Source organism: Nannobrachium achirus (genome assembly GCF_963921795.1).
Source record: "Nannobrachium achirus genome assembly, chromosome: 7".
In the NCBI taxonomy this organism is placed as follows: domain Eukaryota; kingdom Metazoa; phylum Chordata; class Actinopteri; order Myctophiformes; family Myctophidae; genus Nannobrachium; species Nannobrachium achirus.
In genome coordinates, this window is record NC_137816.1 from 49,038,686 (window position 1) to 49,056,171 (window position 17,486).

Sequence of the window (17,486 nt, forward strand, 5' to 3'; positions counted from 1 at the left end):
TCTGTAAACCCCATCTCAAATAGGCCAAATAGAACTGTGATCATTTCTAACATGACATGTTGTACAATGTATTTGTTTTAGTTTGTTCTACTTGCATAGTATATTTGTATTTCTACATTGTCACTTAATGTTTCTGTTTTTGTCACATACCGGTACCTGTCTTCCAATGTGAGTTTAGCATTCTTGCACACGTCTGGCATGTTTCATCTTATATTGTTTATACTGATGTTTATTAACATGCCATGTCTCAATCAAATACATAAATACATAAAGTTGGGGCGCCCGCTGGCCAACTGGTCCAGGCGCATACCACTTGGGCATTGCCACATAGGCATGGATGCCTGGTGGCATCGCCGGTTCGATTCCCAATCCGGATGACCTTTGCCGCGTGTCACTCCCCATCTCTCCCCCCATTTCCTGTCAGTCTGCTGTCCTATCAATAAAGGCATATAAAAAACTAATCTTTAAATACGTAAAGTTATGCATGGACCGACCTCATTGCATCTGAGTGGGTCACGGTGGGACAGATTCAGGAGATGTTCTTGTGGTCAAGGAGGATTTGCAGAAGTTTTCCATGTTGTTCTTGAAGGTTAGATGAGAGTCATACTTTAAAAAGATTTGTAACTAAGGTGGAGAGGGGAATGTTCTTACCAGTGAACCGTAGGACTATAGGTCAGTGTTGGACCTGGCATGGGGTACTGACTGAGAGAGCCTGAACATGCAGCTTTGATTGAAGATTGATTGAAGAATTTGCAATAGAAAAAAGTACAGTTTCATGACAGCACAAATCACTGGTACAAGGTCAACTAAAAGGAGATCCTAGAAAGTTCAACTGCTTATTTCCACAGGAACCACACAGCTGCTGATTCAGTTGTGTGGATGTGCAGTAAGCCTTGCAAGTTGCCAAGCCTTTCTCCTGTTTCTGTAGTGTGAGGCACAATTACACCCACAGGACACAACGCAAGTACTGTATGTAATGTCGCAGGGACTTGGGCCCCAAATCCAACCCATAATACTGAGTGCCAAGCAGAGAGGCATTGAGTACCATTTATTTGTTAGTCTGTGGTAAACAAATGGGGACTCGAACCCCCAACCCCCCAGTCTCAGGGCGGGCACTCTAACCACAAGGTCTTCCTGTTGAGGAACTGCTGCATTTAGTTGTCATGGTGGATGCAAGACAAGTCAGTGTATCGGAGGAGGGAGGGAGGGGGGGGACTTTTACTTTTACATGTGCCCAGGAGAAAACTAGCCTCGGAAACCCAGGCATTTTATTTTACCAGAAAACAGACAAAATAAATGATGTGCACTTTCAGAACCACGGAGAGCTCCGCATAAAAAATATTCCCTTGATTTAAAATGTTTCATTTTGTTGTCTGAAGTCAAAAACCACAACGCCTGGGTCCTGAAGATTTGATTCCCTTTCAAAATCACCCTGCGCCATAAGCAGCATAAAATATGTTTTCAGGCACCGCTTTCCAGCTGTGCCTCAGCACCTCCTGCTCATAACCTTTTCTCCTTCTCAGTCACAATGAAACGTCTCGTCAGTTGTTGCAAAACACACAAACATTTTCATTTAGACAGTGACAGTTATATTCTTCCTTTTACCTTAAAGGGGCCCCACCATGTTTTTCTATACGGTATTTTATATAAATATTGGTCCATCCTCGGTGGATAGCTTTAAAGCACAGCTCAAGACCTATTTCTTTACTCTTGCTTTTTTTTTTTATCCCTGTGCTGCTATTGACGTCCGCACTGCTCTGAAATTGTTCTTCAATGTTCTATGCTTTTATTTTTTCTTGCTTTATTGTAATAATTTTAATTATTTCTTTTTTATGTATTTTTTATTTTATTTTACATTTTCTCTGTTAAGCACTTGTGCTTCATTTTATGCTCTGTAAAGCACTTTGAGCTGCATTTCATGTCATGAAAGGTGCTATACAAATAAAGTGTTATTATTATTATTATTATTATAATACGGTTTTATACAGGTTTTAGCCTAAACAACCACTTGGATATTGAAATTTCATGTTTCATTTCATGGTCTGTCTCTAATTCCAAGCAGTTTCAGATGCAATACCAAAATGGCAACGGGGCTCTGTCTTTTGGCTAAAATTAGAACGATACAGAGAATATTAGAGAAACACGATAAAAACCACAAGACAATTGTAGTCCTCTCTGTATGGTTCCAATTTTAGTACCACTTTACCTCATGGTTCCACCTCATAGTCTCAATAGAATATAGCCTCCCAAAAAGTACCGCCCCCTTCTTGAGGGGGCCCAATAGGAAATGAGCCGATTTCAAAAGAGTACCGTTTAGACACGCCCATTCAGAAAATCACTGAAATGGCAAGGCTTAGAGTTAATGAATAGGGTTTTTTTGGTCTGGAAGAGACAAAAAAGAAAAAAAAGAAAAGAGTGTTTAAAGCTAATCTCTCAACTCAAGACAGATATTTTTACTGAATGGGTTCCCAGATTGCTTTAAAACAAAACCAGGACATAAATCAAGACAGAGACATTACTGCAAGTGATTCAATGATTCAAAGGTTTTATTTGTTCACCCACTCATATACAAATATTCATGTGCACTGAAATGTTGGTAACAATATTTGTTTAACAATAATTGTTTAACAATATATATGCAATGACAGGGTAGGCCTATGATACAAGTTAAAAACCAAACAAGTAAAAAGGTAAAAAAAAACTCATTTAATGCCAATCCCGCGATATCTCGCGAAATATTAAGAGAGAGGATACAGAACATGAGAACATGAGAATAATTTAGCAACTGGGGTATACATATACAATATATACAATAGTTTACATACTGCAAAGTACAAGTGTGCAGGAGATTTCATTACCTCAAAAGATCTAGCCTGGCACTTTCCTGATGGTATCATGGGAACATTCTGATTATTTTCTAGCAGACTTTAGTCATAACAGTTTGCTAATAGTCTGCCTAGCTGCTCACCATTACCATGTTCAGCTTCACCTGGTTTCTCTTGGCCAGAAATGTGCCTTTATAGTCCGGGGCCTTAGGGGGAGAAAATGGTCATTTCGTTCAAATCAATCTAAAAGCGCCAAATCTTGCACAGACATAGCCCAGGGCATGCTCTAAGGATTTAGCTAGGGCGCCCGAGCCGGCGACCTTTGGGGTCGCCACAGCGGCCAAATCAAGTTGGGCTTCCATCGACACTATATACTCAGGAAGAAAATACCAAGAAAAGAGATAGGATGTGAGGGGTCTAACTAGGGGTTTGTAATGATTCATAATCCAGAATTCAGTGCATTGTTTTGCACAAAAAACATTCCTTGTGCTAAAAAAAGTGATGACTGGACTGTGAAAAGTGATGACTCATCACTAAACCATCATTTTGTGGGGCCGCTTTATAGGCCAAGGAATGTTTTTTTGTGGAAAACAAATGCCTGCAATGGATTCAGAATCATGACAAACCCCCAGTTAGACCCCTCACATCCTACTTAAAGCAGATTTTTTTTCTGGGTATTCTCTTCCCGTAGTATAGTTAGTTTCGATGGGAGCCCAACTTGATTTGGCTGCTGTGGCGACCCCGAAGGTCGTTCAGGCGTCCTAGCTAAATCATTAGAGTATGCCCTGGGCTACATCTGTGCAAAATGTGGTGCTTTTAGACTGATTTGCACAAAATGTCAATTTTCTCCCCCTAAGGCCCCAGACTATAATTATTTTGTTCTCTCTGCATCCTAGCTCCAAGCATGTGTGTGTGACAGACTGGCCAAGTGGTTCAACCATATAATGATAACAACTATCAAAACCTCCACCGCCTGTCTGTCAGTCTGTCTGTCTGTCTGTCTGTCTGTCAGTCAGTCAGTCTGTCTGTCTGTCTGTCCGTCACGTCACACTTTTCCCCAACTCATATCTCTGCTACCGTTACCCCAATCCATGCCAAACTTTGAATACACATTCCTTGCCTGCCAAACCACAACCTCCACCCCTCCCAGGGACACCCGGAGCTCCAGGGACCCCCTGGCACCACCGCCAAAAAGTGCAAAAATGACCAAATGACCACCCCAACGGGGCTGCTCACAGGGAATTCCCAGGGACCACCGACTCCTGGTGCTCCAGAACGGATGCAAAAGTGCTCGCCCCCGCCACTGCAGCGCACATAAATTGCCGTAACTCGGGCTAGGAGCGACCGGGAGAGCCGGGGCCGGTACCCACGCGTCCGCCTCGGCGCAGAGACAGCCATCCGTAGAGCGTCACCTAGCGGCGGACCCCACCACTACAGCCCGCTAAAAAGCCGGTAATTCTGACCGACAGCGACCGGGGTGACCTGACGGTCGCTTATCTCCTGATTAGGGAGTCTTACTGGTAACAACACGTTTATTTATTAAGTACAGGTAAATACATGGTATTGTCATATGCATGGGTACCCTCTGACCCCACCTGACGGTGGGACTGGCTAACCATATATCTTAATTGCTGTGGAGCTGGTAGGTGATAGCGTAGATGTTTCCAGAAAGAAGAGGAGAGGGTTTGAGAGCTGGTGCCTCTCCAGATGACACCAGGGCTGACGTTGGAAAGTAGCCGTAAGCCCTCTGGGAGAGAGCTCTCGGGCTGGGGGTCTGATTGTGAGGCTGCTGTGGCCTTGGTCTGGATCAGTACCAAGCGCGTCTGCCGCTCCACAAGGGCTGCATGGATGGCACTCAGTAAACCAGAATCTGAACCGGAACCTGGATCTGGGTAGGTGGGGATCAGGACCACCCTGCGACTCTGTTCTATGCAGTTCAACACTGACTCTGCCACAGCTGCAAGAAACAGTTTGAGGTTGTGACTTATGTTACCTTTTTTAATCCAGTTAAACACTTAAACCCTATAGTTCGTCACCCAGGGCTAGGGCTTTATACTCTTTTTGTCTCCTCTACACCAGATCTCATCTGCAAAAATAACCAATCTACAGCTCTCCACAACAACGCAGTGCGTTTTAAGGTTGTAGATCAGCTATTTTCACCAAACGTTTGTCAATTTTAGCTGGGGTTCATGTGGTTAACTTCTAAATCTTTATGAGGAGCAGGATACATACCTTCCCCTGGTAGGACATCACGATCATAGAGGCACAGGTTGTAGCCAAACTCTTCTTCCAGAACCTTCTCTAGCCATCTCTTGTCCTCCTCACTGAAACCAATGTCTGTGTCGTTCTTGTAACACATCATATAAGCATCATATATCTTTCCATCTGAAAAAAAAAGAAAACGCACAAATAACCGTGGTTACACCCTGGGAAAGGAAGTCACACCTCTACAGTAAGTTGGTTAGACACTGAAAGACTGCGCTGCACATGCAGTTTAATTATGCAAGAGTTACTTAGCAATATCACACTGATTCTCAATGTTAGGTCCGGGGACCACCAAGGGGTTCAAATGGACCCTTTACAGGTCTGTAACTATGAGAGTGTGAGAGAGTTAAATGAACACTGAGAATGTTGCCCAGGGGAGGCTGTCTGAGCACAAGTGCTCCTTTTACAGCAATGCCCTGCTTAACATTCCATTTGTACACTCTCAAAGTTACAGGCCCATTAGGGTCCATTTGGATCCCAGATGGGCCCCGGACCAGAATCTGATCACCAGTGAGTGAGCAAAATAACCACCTGAGGTGTTTCTATGGCAACCGACTGTGTCCCGTAGAAACAGGGTGATGTGAACTCTCAGCTTCACATAAAGGACTGTTGACGCCACACCAACTACTACAATGATGGGTACGATGACCTGAACCAGAAACAAGATGCGGGAACGAACTGTGGGAGATACTGGAGAAGAATTTCATAAATTAGACTGCAATACAACACAGTCCTCTCATCATTCATGTTGGTTGTATCTGTGTGGATGTTGTGAGAGAGGTGGGCAGTACAAATAAATGGTCTCTGTCAGATGGAAATCTCATTATGTCCAAAACTGTTACTTTTCAGGATTTAAATTCAAAAGTAGCAAAAGTAGCAGATCAAATGCTCAACATGCGAAGCATTTCAAGCTTGTGGATCTGCTACTTTTTATGCTTTTGATGCTGTGGTGTGATCAAGTAGGACGTTAATTTATAAAGAAACACAATAAGTTAGAATATGCAGATCAGAAGTTTCTGCCAGACGATATCTTGATGTAAACATTCATGGACTGGACTTTGTGCATGAAAACAGGTCTGATGTAGAGCTCAGACTGTCTGTGACGTCCATCATGGACAAATGTGAAAGCACTTTGTGAGGTTAACCCCGCACAGACACACAGACAGACCCATTTGTAGACGGCTCGCTTCCTACAGAGCCACACCTTTAAAAGCAATTATTTCGTTTTGGGTTAATCTATTGTCTGTACTCAGTAGTCAAGTCAACTCTCAGGGTTGACATACATACCCATTCTGGCCAGTGAGATGGTGACATTCCTGTACCTGTCAGAGGTCATTTTAGCGGTTGTGTCCAGTATACAGCTGTAATGGGTTGACAGGTGCTGCTCTGACACCTTCCTGAAGATTAGAGATGCTGTCATTTGATGATCTGTCTTTCTGGAGAGATGAGGAGAATTTGGAGGATGAGGAGAATTTCCGTTAGTGATTAATTAGTGTGTGTGTGTGTGTGTGTGTGTGTGTGTGTGTGTGTGTGTGTGCGTGTGTGCGTGCGTGCGTGCGTGCGTGCGTGCGTGCGTGCGTGCGTGCGTGCGTGCGTGCGTGAGTGCGTGCGAGAGAGAGAGCTTACTTTGTAGAGGTGTAGTACACTGATAGGCTGCTGTTTTTATCCACATGAGTGAGTGAGTCTCCATTCATCCAGTATATATCATCTAAATCCCCCAGGATAGCTTTGCAATCAATCCTTAGCGGTGAGTCTAGAGAAAGCAGTTTCAACATTATTAGGCTATTACTGTATATCTAAAAGAGTAATGTTACAACACGCAATCAAATGTCTTCAAAAGGACATTCTGAGGCTTACCAACATCTACCTCAAACACCTGCCCTGCTTGAGGTTCGGTAATAGTTGGAAGTTGATCTAGTGTTTCTGTGCAACATGAAAAGAGAAAAACATTTTAAGAAAATCTTTTAAACTGTTCTTTTCTTTTCTGTCTATACATAACATAACATAACATAACATAACATAACATAACATACGTAGAATTTCACAATAACAATTTAAGAAATTAAATGGAAATCTCACTGCTGTTATCGATAGAGACGTGAAATGTATGAATCTGATTGTACAGCTGACCATCATACAGGTAAGACCTGGTGCAGGTGAAGAGACCACCTTCCTTATCATCATCTTCATTTAAGAAGTAACTGTTGTAAGATGAAGATTGCAGTGACACAGTTCCCTACATTAAGAAACAGAATAAAACTAAGTATTAAGCTATATAAATGCAGAGACTTGTGTATTGGATGCTGTTAAATTTGTTTCACTGGAGCTTCTTATACAAAATACCTTGTGCCAAGCAGTAATATTGCTGGTTAGTCCAGAGATATTTAAATGAGGTGGGCATGTCAATATGCAGGATGATCCTTGATAACATTTTTGAGGGAAATAGGTTTCCAATAGACATTGTGAAGTCCGTAGCAACGCTGAGCATACCGTCAAACTCCAGGTACGGATGGAGACATTCCTGAAAGACAAGGCCTTAATGAAGATTCCATTGCTCTCTTAAAAAATGTCAGAGTTCTCTCTATTTTGATTGTCTTAAAGGAGTAGTTCACCTCCCCAAATTACTTTTTTCTATGGTTTACTCACCCTATGGAGACTTGAATTCATGGATATATTTTTGTTTTTGTCACATTCCTAAGCCAATAAAGCCCTAAGCCAATAAAGCCCCCATTTATTCCGATAGGGGACCCAAATACACTTTGGGTCCCCTATCGGAATCAATGGGGTAAATTTATTATAATCAAATTATTGGATTAGGAATGCGACACAAACCAAAAGCTCTTATGCCTTAACTTAAGGCCTGTCCATACTTTGACCAAAATGTTCGGTGAGTTGGACTTTCCGACGTGCAAATATCCGAACTCTCATTCGGTCAAATGCTTCACAGAAGTCACGAGTGATGTCATTCTGTAGTCGAACCGGACCTTTTGGACGAAAAGGGCGGTTTCGGTCAAAGTATGGACAAACTGTCTCCGACCACAAAACCTTTCATCAGAAAGGTCCGATTCAACTACAAAATGACGTCACTCGCATCTTCTGAAAAGCATTACCCTGAATTAGAGTTCGGAAAGCTGCACGTCGGACTTCTCCGACAAAAAGTTTGGTGCTCGTTGACAGTATGGACAGGCCTTTAAGTTAAGGCATAAGAGCTGGTACTTAAGACAATCAAAATACAGCCCTATACTAGAGGCTTTTACTTGACTAAGGCTGTGGTGCCGCTATGCAGCTGTCTGCAATATGAGTATACCGGTAGTTTTAAAACATGGTCGCTTGAGACAAACTCAGACAATCTCATGAAAAACTGTATATTTTAGTTAAATATACACGTAAATATACTTTACCCCAGAGAACATGTGTAGTTATTCCCCTGCTGAGAAGTGGAAACATTCAGAACAATCAGGTACTTCCCATGGCCATAGGTAAACACAGGATGCTGCTTATTGGGCTGATCCATCCCATCCCAAGTCCAGTTCACTTTAGCTTTAGGGCACCTAAGCTGAACCATGTCACCCTCGGCCACATTCCACTGTATGCTTCCACTCACATCTGCAACTGATTTCAGACAAATTATTTTGATTCAGCATTAGAATCACTTTTTTCACCAAGTACACAGGAATTCGATGATGTGACAGTGTGCAAGTGCGCTCAGATAATAAACTATAGTAATAAATGTATAAAATGTATAAAGCACTTTTTGAAATCAGTATCTGGATGATATATGTTTTTATTGTTGTTAATGTTTTATTTTAACACCTGTTGTGCCCTATAGCAAGTTCCAACTCTTCCAACAACACTGTTAATGCTTCCAACACCACCAATACTATACTTAAAATAACCGACACTCTAATACTACCAGCACTGATAACACCAATACTTAACACCATCACATCTTAACACTATCAATTCTTACACTACCAACATTGTTATCTTTAGTACATAATGGCTAGTAACACAGGAGCTTGCTGTTTATTCAGGAACAGTATTTAATTTAAAATATATATATTTACATTATTATTTTTATTTTTATTCTGTAGCCTGGCACCAACACTTGAATCTGGGTGAAAACAAAGATTAATGAAATAATATAACTCCTGCTTCCAAAGTATGACGATTTAATTGTGTGAATAAAACTGATATTATGATGAATATGTCCAGAGAATAAATGAGCATAGCCATCAACACACAGTTGCTCAAACAACTCTAGTGTCACTTTCATAGCCTATAGCATATACCAAATTACCATTAGTAACAACAATATCCAGGCTACTTGGTTTATACCCCAATGATCCCAATACACTCTTACCTCTAAATGAAACAAGCAGAGCCATTAGAACGTTGATCCTCATGGTGACTTCCAGTCAGTACAGTAGGCTATTACAGCGCAGAACAACCACACGGGTTAACAACCTCTCCTCTTCCTATATGGAGGTGGAGCCACATAGTTACTTGTTCCTCCTTGTACAAGACCTCCTATTTGAGTAACATGCTTCAAGTTCTCTCTCTCTCTCTCTCTCTCTCTCTCTCTCTCTCTCTGTCTCTCTCTGTCTCTCTCTCTCTCTCTCTCTCTCTCTCTCTCTCTCTCTCTCTCTCTCTCTCTCTCTACTCTTCTCTTGACCCAGAAATATGTGTATTGCAGCAAACTATTAATTGTCTCAGCCTGGCAGAAAGGCATGGCCTTTTGCACCCTGCCTGTCTGTCTGTCTGTCTGTCTGTCTGTCTGTCTGTCTGTCTGTCTGTCTGTCTGTCTGTCTGTCTGTCCGTCCGTCCGTCCGTCCGTCCGTTCGTCCGTCCGTCCGTCCGCCCATCCATCCATCTGTGAGCAGCTAATCTCCGGCACCGTTGGCCCGACTGACGTGAAACTGGGCACCCACACCCTTGAATGCCAGAGCAGCACCTCTGCCCTAAATCTTTCACATGGGCCTGTTATAGCGCCAACACAAGGCAGCTTTTTTGATATTGCTCCTGATTTCCATGAAAAAATCCAGTCCAATGAACATTATATATATATATATATATACTTTATTTTTGGCTAAAGTTCATCGCCATGCTGGCTTGTGGTGGACATTGTTGTCAAAATATATATTTTTTGCCATGGACATACAAAATGAGCGGACAATAATATTACATATATATATATATATATATATATATATATATATATATTAAGGCTGGGACTTTAACTGATTAATTGCGATTAATTAATTACAGAAAACTAACGCGATTAAAAAAATGTACGCATTTTAATAGCACTTAGTTTTTGCACCACAGAACCTTCAGTTTCGGGCATACCGATCATAGCGAGGCACCAACAAAGAAGAGACAACAAACACAAAGGGAGAAGTAGACGATCAGAGCGCTTTGCTTGACCCAGTGGATGGGAAATTTAGATTTAAAAAACTCACTCGTTGATTCACTCATACAACAAAATGTGTTTTACTTGAAAAAAAAAAATACTTCTCAGGTCAAATATCGATGTGCGATTAAAATGCGATTAATTACGATTAATTAATCACAGAGCCTGTAATTAATTAGACTAGAAGCTCGGCCGCCCTTTGGGCGGCCGAGCGTCTAGTCGACGCCCTGGCCAACTCGGGAACAATGTAAATAGGGAATGAATGCCCCGCCCTTTAATGCAAACCCCATTATACCTGTTGTCATAGGATCTGTTTTGACAATCTGTTTGCGTGTGTCCATTTATGCCCATATATGGAGATATCTGTCTGTCTACGTCCATTTTATGCCCATATATGGAGATGGGCGGCCGAGCGTCTAGTGTAAATAGGGAATGAATGCCCCGCCCTTTAATGCAAACCCCATTATACCTGTTGTCATAGGATCTGTTTTGATCATCTGTTTGCGTGTGTCCATTTATGCCCATATATGGAGATATCTGTCTGTCCACGTCCATTTTATGCCCATATATGGAGATGGGCGGCCGAGCGTCTAGTCGGCGCCCTGGCCAACTCGGGAACAATGTAAATAGGGTGCCCTGCCCTTTAATGCAAACCCCATTATACCTGTTGTCATAGGATCCATTTTGACCATCTGTTTGTGTGTGTCCATTTATGCCCATATATGGAGATATCTGTCTGTCTACGTCCATTTTATGCCCATATATGGAGATCTGACTTGTAAATAGACTAAGCCCCCAAGCCCCCATGCTCCCCCCCCCTTTTCTTTGTATTCTGCCTTTTGTATTTGATGTAATGCTTTTGAAACTGATATTATCCTAGATAAAGTACTATGTTCTATCCGTCTGTCTTTCAATGTTATATGAGATACTTAAAGTGTGGTTCCTGTGGAAATAAGCCTCGGCTTTCTAGGATCTCCTTTTAGTTGACCTTGTACCAGTGATTTGTACTGTCATGAAACTGTACTTTTTTCTATTGCAAACTTCTAATAAATTCTTCAATCAATCAATCAATCAATCAATCAATCTCTGTAGTTCCCGTTTTGACCATCTGTTTGCCTGTGTCCATTTATGCCCATATATGGAGTTATCTGTAGGACCCGTATTGACCATCTGTTTGCCTGTGTCCATTTATACTCATATATGGAGATATCTGTATCTGTCTGTCTGCATCCATGTTATGCCCATATGGAGATCTCTGTATCTGTTGTCTGTGTCCCTTTATGCCCATTATGGAGATCTCTGTATCTGTCTGTGCCTCCGACTGTGTTGCAGACAGTGCCGGTTCCCCCTTTAATGCAAACCCCATTATACCTGTCCTGTTGTCATAGGACCCGTTTTGACCATCTGTTTGCCTGTGTCCATTTATGCCCATTGACTCATGTGGTGTACGTGATGTCAGAGCCTTTTATGAAGTGATGTCACAATGAGTCAGCGCTTGCGCCGATTTCCTCCGGAACAGCCTGATGTCAACAATCAGCTCTGCATAAGGAGATTCCGAAGACTTAATGAGATGTGTCGGGTGTCTCCATATATGGGTTTCAACATTCAATACGTAACCATACTCAACCTGTCAACTGCCCGTATGACGTGAGAGCAAGTGAGAGCCTTCGTAGCTCACCCCTTACTTTACTTACAGAGTGCCCCGGAGTTCCCTAGCCCCTGGGCTCCTTATTCCCCTTTATTATTTAAGTTTAGCGTGAGAGGGAACTGCCCGGGCTTATCCACATTATTCACCTGGTTCTCTTAAAGGCACAGCCCGCTAATTCCCCTGAACCCAACCGCTCTGAAGAGCACCCTGAACTTTGCTCACCTCGAAGTGAGAAAGAAAGACTTTAGTTTATGCCACACTCCGAGAGATTTTTTGTTGAGTCATCTAGCGTATGTGATGTCAGAGCCTTTTATGAAGTGATGTCACAATGACTCAAGAGTCAGCGCTTGCTCCGGAACAGCCCGATGTCAGTCATCTCCGCATACGGAAATTCCAAACCTTTTGTGCCGGATCCGAAAAACTGTGTATCGGGTCGGGTCCAGGCCTAGCTAAGAACGTAGGCAAAGGTCTGAACTGTCTGTGTGCGAAATTTGGAGTCTGTAGCACCAACCATGTGCTGTCAGGGCTCATCCATGCGATTCGGGCCAATTCGGATTCGGCGTCCATTGGCTTCAATTAGTAGTCAGACTCAGGACTCCGCATATGGAGATTCCGAACCTTTCGTGTTGGTTCCGGAAAACCGCAGATCGGGTCGGGTCGAGGCCTAGCTAAGAACGTAGGCAAAGGTCTGAGCTATCTAATTTGGAGTCTGTAGAACCAACCATGTGCTGTCAGGGCTCATCCATGCGATTTGGTCCAATTCGGCCTCGGCTTCAATTAGTAGTCACGATTAAAAATTTGAATCGCATCCCAGCCCTAATATATACGGTATATATATATATATATATATATATATATATATATATATATATATATATATATATATTGTAGGCTATTTTAATCCTATTAAAATAGGTTTAAGCGAGGACCGGACAGACAGACAGACAGACAGACAGACAGACAGACAGACAGACAGACAGACAGACAGACAGACTTCTGACATCACTCTCATGTCACCATGACTCAGCCATGCAGCTATGCACACATATTAAGTGTGTTGTCTAACCTCAATGTGTTGTCATGGCATCAGCAAACGAATCAGTCAGCTTCATATATGGGCCCAACTGCCCATATATGGGCATATACTGCATGATGACACCAGGGATGTCCATATGGGCATGAAAGGGACAAGGACTGACAGACACAGAGATCTCCACATATGGGCACACCAGTCAGATGGCTGTGCAACATTATGTAGGCCTACCTGTAGGTGTGAGGGCTGCACACAGCCCTGAACTCAGATGTGAGGGCCAAGGACCAAGATACCCAGGTACCTGACAAAATACTTCCTATAAACATCAAGGATGTCCACAATTACAACACCAGAGGCAGCTCCACAGATCACATTCAACCCAGATTTGGCTCTAAAAAAGGTTCAAATGCGTTCTCCTGCTACCACATGTGGAACACCCTAAAAGCCTTAAAGGAGTGTAAATCCCTAACTTCCTTTAAAATCGGTCAGAAAAGTCACTTACAGGCGGCTGCTACTCGAAACCTGTAATAGACTAAGCCCATGCTTATCTCCCCTTTTCCACTGTAAATATATTTATTTTATTTCTTTATTTGTTTTCTTCTTTTGTTATTGATGATGTCCTATGCATAGTAGGCCTACTGTGTTCTATCCGTCTGTCATTCAATGTTATAGGCCTATGAGATAAATGGCTCCTGTGTAAATAAGCCATAAAGCTTACTAGGATCTCCTTTTAGTTGACCTTGTACCAGTGAACTGTAGGTCTACTACTTTCATGAAACTGTAACTGTACTCTCTCTCTCTCTCTCTCTCTCTCTCTCTCTCTCTCTCTCTCTCTCTCTCTCTCTCTCTCTCTGTTAGATAGATAGATAGATAGATAGATAGATAGATAGATAGATAGATAGATAGATAGATAGATAGATAGATAGATAGCTGATTGTGTTCATTAATTGTCTTTTTTAGGAGATATAGGATATATATTGATAGGTATTTTGCTATGGTTCATATCATCTTTTTATCAATACATATTGATGACCACCTGAAGTTTAAGGCACAGTGACTGTGTCATAAAATGTCATGTACAGTACACACACAAGGTCTCCGTCTGGTAGAAATCAGACCTTATCTACTGCCATGGAGCCTGTTCCTAAAACAATGAGAATTGTTTTGGTTCAGCTCAGACGGCAAGGACTCTTTGTCTTGTCAATTGTGGACAAGAAACATATCCTATAAACTGTTGAAACGTCATCCACTGACTGATGAAATGACCATACTTATACTCATGTCAAAACATAATTTGTCAGAGAGAGCACGAACAATTGATTATTCTGTTGTACCTTTGTCTTGAATTCTCTCTCTCCATAGTAAAACATTCCATTCTCACTCTGATCACTCTCCTGTCTTATTTCTGTGTGATGGATTATTGTATCTCATATGGGAATAAGAAGGTGTTGTTGTTTACAAATAATATTTCCATCAAAATGGTCCTACGTCGCCGCATACTAATGTAACGTTGACTGTCCGGGTGAGGAGGCACTTTCTCTCCCCCACGGTGGGTCGGTGTTACAATACGTATCAAAGAACCAGCTGTGAGTTTGGAAGTTTACTGTGTTTTCAGACAAGGTTATTATTTTGACAACAGTACAATTTATTTAACATTCCCTGCTTGGACATCCGCCACTGGACCGCTGGACACATGGTTTTCTGATTGCATGCTCCACGGTCCGAGGCCGGATCTTTATGCACCATCGGTGACCGGAATATTATTTTAAGATAAGTATATTGTTTTCTTCAGTTATCTACGCAACGAGTCGCTTCTCAGTTTGAATTATTGTTTTGATTTTTGATATTTCAGGGAGTTGGACAAGGCTAAATAATGTTTTAGTAGCCTATCGCTTATTGTCTATTTTACCTTCACTTCAGTAAGATTAAACACATAAATTGCCCGGACACATCCTATCATATTGTCTGTGCCAACATAGGGGAATTACAGTAGGCCTAGAGACACCATTCATTATATAATTATTTTAAATTATAACATTTGTAATTACTTTTAAAAACGTTTTATTAATCCTTTATATTTACTGTTGACATTATGGGGAATTCTCATTCCCCGCCTCACACATCCCACTCAGTGGATTCCAAAAACAGACCCATGCCACACACTGGACGTCTCCTCAGACGGGGACGTATTAACAAAATTGATAAGTCACTTCTTGAAAGTTATGATGATGATGAGGTGTTATTTGACAGAACTAAAATGACCCCTTCTCCACTTTCTCAAGGTGTGGACCCGATTGAACCTGCTGTCGGTGGACCTCCAGGATGGTCACTCAAATCCGAGGCAAGCCGACAGCAGAGACAACCAGGACACCACCCAGGTAATACACCTCGCACCCCTGTTTGCTGGAGCTGCGGTATAAACGGCCATTGTTGGACCCAGTGCCCAAAGCCTAACCCAGCTCTTCCTTTCAAACTCACACACCGTCAGGCTAGGTTAATATGGCCCAGAAAGTAAAAGGCTCAGAGACCAAAACTTGATTAAGTTGTTATAAATCTTAATTGTTTTCACTACGAATTAATCATTGTAGATCTGCTATTTTCATGATTTAACCTTGTCCATGAGCCCCTGCGTCCTAAATAATGCTTTTCAGCGTTCCAAATTCTGTTGAATTGTTTCGGCGTTCCGGTTTGCCTTATAAATTACTTTTTATCTGCGGTCCTGTTACAAATGGTCATTAAATCTGTTGTGTTACTCTTTTTAAGTCTTTTAAGTTTCTCTGTGGTTTTCAGACCCTTTTTGTTTGTTCGGTACGTTTTGGTCTGCAGGCGTGTATTTTCTAAATCTGCCTGCTGAATCATTTGTGTGGCTTTAACCTAGGGTGTGAACTTCTAGTCAGCCTGAATTCAAACAAGATACTCCTAGTCAGTTTGTGGTTATAGCTGGTTGTCTGTTTCTTTTTGTCTTGGTCTGCAGGCGTGTATTTTCTAAATCTGCCTGCTGAATCATTTGTTATGTAATACCGAATACTCTGTGTCCCTTCGATTGGCCTTGGCCAGGCCATCGGGAGGGAATACTTTCCTTTTATTTGATGACTGTTTTTATTGACCATTTGTTCTGGTAAATAATTGACAATAATCCTTTTTATTAAGCTTTTAAAATGTCTTTGATTAAGGTTAAATTACCTTTTAAAATATAATGTTAACACTAGACTAACTCGCCCTAAATTATAGATGTCTAAAGTAATTTAAACTGTTATAAATGTTAAGACTAAAAATGACTCATTCCAAATTTAGACTTGTGTTTCATGATTGAGTATGTGTGAGGGTGTGCACGTGGACTGATGAGTGCGTGCACGTATGCATGTTGGTGTGCGCGATTGACCCTTATCTTCTTCACTCCCCTTCTCCCATTCTGTCTCTGCGTGCGTGCACATGTGCGTGTGCGTGTATGTGGATGCGTGACTGAAGCTGTTTGTGTGTGTGTGTGTGACCTGGGAACGTCTGGTTATTTTCCCGTTTCCCTTGCCTTATTGACATTTGAGTCTCACTCTGTTTTGACTTGATTCTGAGATTTCCTTATTTGAGTAAAGATACTTTGTTACTTTTCTACCACTCCAGGTGGCTACAGTATCTTGTTTTCCTTCCAGTCTGGAAGGAATTAACAATAACATTTTAGAAGAGAACTCCGATACCCATACCCATAGTCCTCTATCTCCTTATGCCACACCTTGTGTCAAGAGGGGGGAGTATGCTTGATTGTTTGGAATATGCTTTGAATTTTACTGTATGCTTATGCTTTGATTTTCATTGTTTAACGTTTAATTTTGATTTTGAAACTTTTGATTTTAAAACTTTGTATGTTTTGAGTATGCTTGTGTTGTGTGCATTAATCCTTCTGTTGTGCCACACAAGCCCACCAATCACAAACAGACTATCAGAATGGCTTACAGTTGTGTATGACGCACAAGAGACGTTGTCCAACTGGCCAAGGGCTATCCATGACAACACCACAGCGGAGACAGAAAGACAGAGGGCGGAGAGTGAAAAGGGCACAACCAACAGACGATGGGCCACCAGTGCATGAGCCAATCAACCGCAGGACCAGAGCTATGCTCTGGTTGTCGGTGAGTAACGGAAATGCACTGTGAAGAGAAACATCTAGGTGGAGAAATTATGATTGTAAATTGTTGAAATACAAGTGACCTGCCGCCAAGCCCTGTCATCCTCTAGGCCCGGCGGACGACAGGCGGTGCCGAGGAACCACCAGAGGCCAAAGGGCAGTGCGAACGTGCCATCATCACA

At 42.0% G+C, this 17,486-nt stretch overlaps 1 protein-coding gene across 1 annotated transcript; it reads right to left on the reverse strand.

Annotated features, from left to right (window-relative positions):
- Positions 1-3,207: 3,207 nt before the first annotated feature.
- Positions 3,208-7,259, reverse strand: LOC308288126 (interleukin-18 receptor 1-like). Its single transcript, XM_080729471.1, has 7 exons — positions 7,170-7,259; positions 6,948-7,013; positions 6,717-6,843; positions 6,378-6,526; positions 5,622-5,768; positions 5,058-5,210; positions 3,208-4,782 (listed from the first exon to the last, which is right to left on the reverse strand). The coding sequence occupies exons 3-7, from the start codon at positions 6,782-6,784 to the stop codon at positions 4,358-4,360; spliced, it is 942 nt and encodes a 313-aa protein (XP_080585597.1). The 5' UTR covers positions 6,785-6,843; positions 6,948-7,013; positions 7,170-7,259; the 3' UTR covers positions 3,208-4,357.
- Positions 7,260-17,486: the final 10,227 nt, after the last annotated feature.

Excerpts from the sequence above, each read along its gene's own strand:
- LOC308288126 (XM_080729471.1), bottom strand. The coding sequence starts at position 6,784 with ATGAATGGAGACTCACTCACTCATGTGGATAAAAACAGCAGCCTATCA. Across the intron at positions 5,211-5,621 it reads TTGCCATAGAAACACCTCAG|ATGGAAAGATATATGATGCT; the intron begins GTGGTTATTTTG and ends TTTTTTTTTCAG. Across the intron at positions 4,783-5,057 it reads TGATGTCCTACCAGGGGAAG|CTGTGGCAGAGTCAGTGTTG; the intron begins GTATGTATCCTG and ends TGTTTCTTGCAG.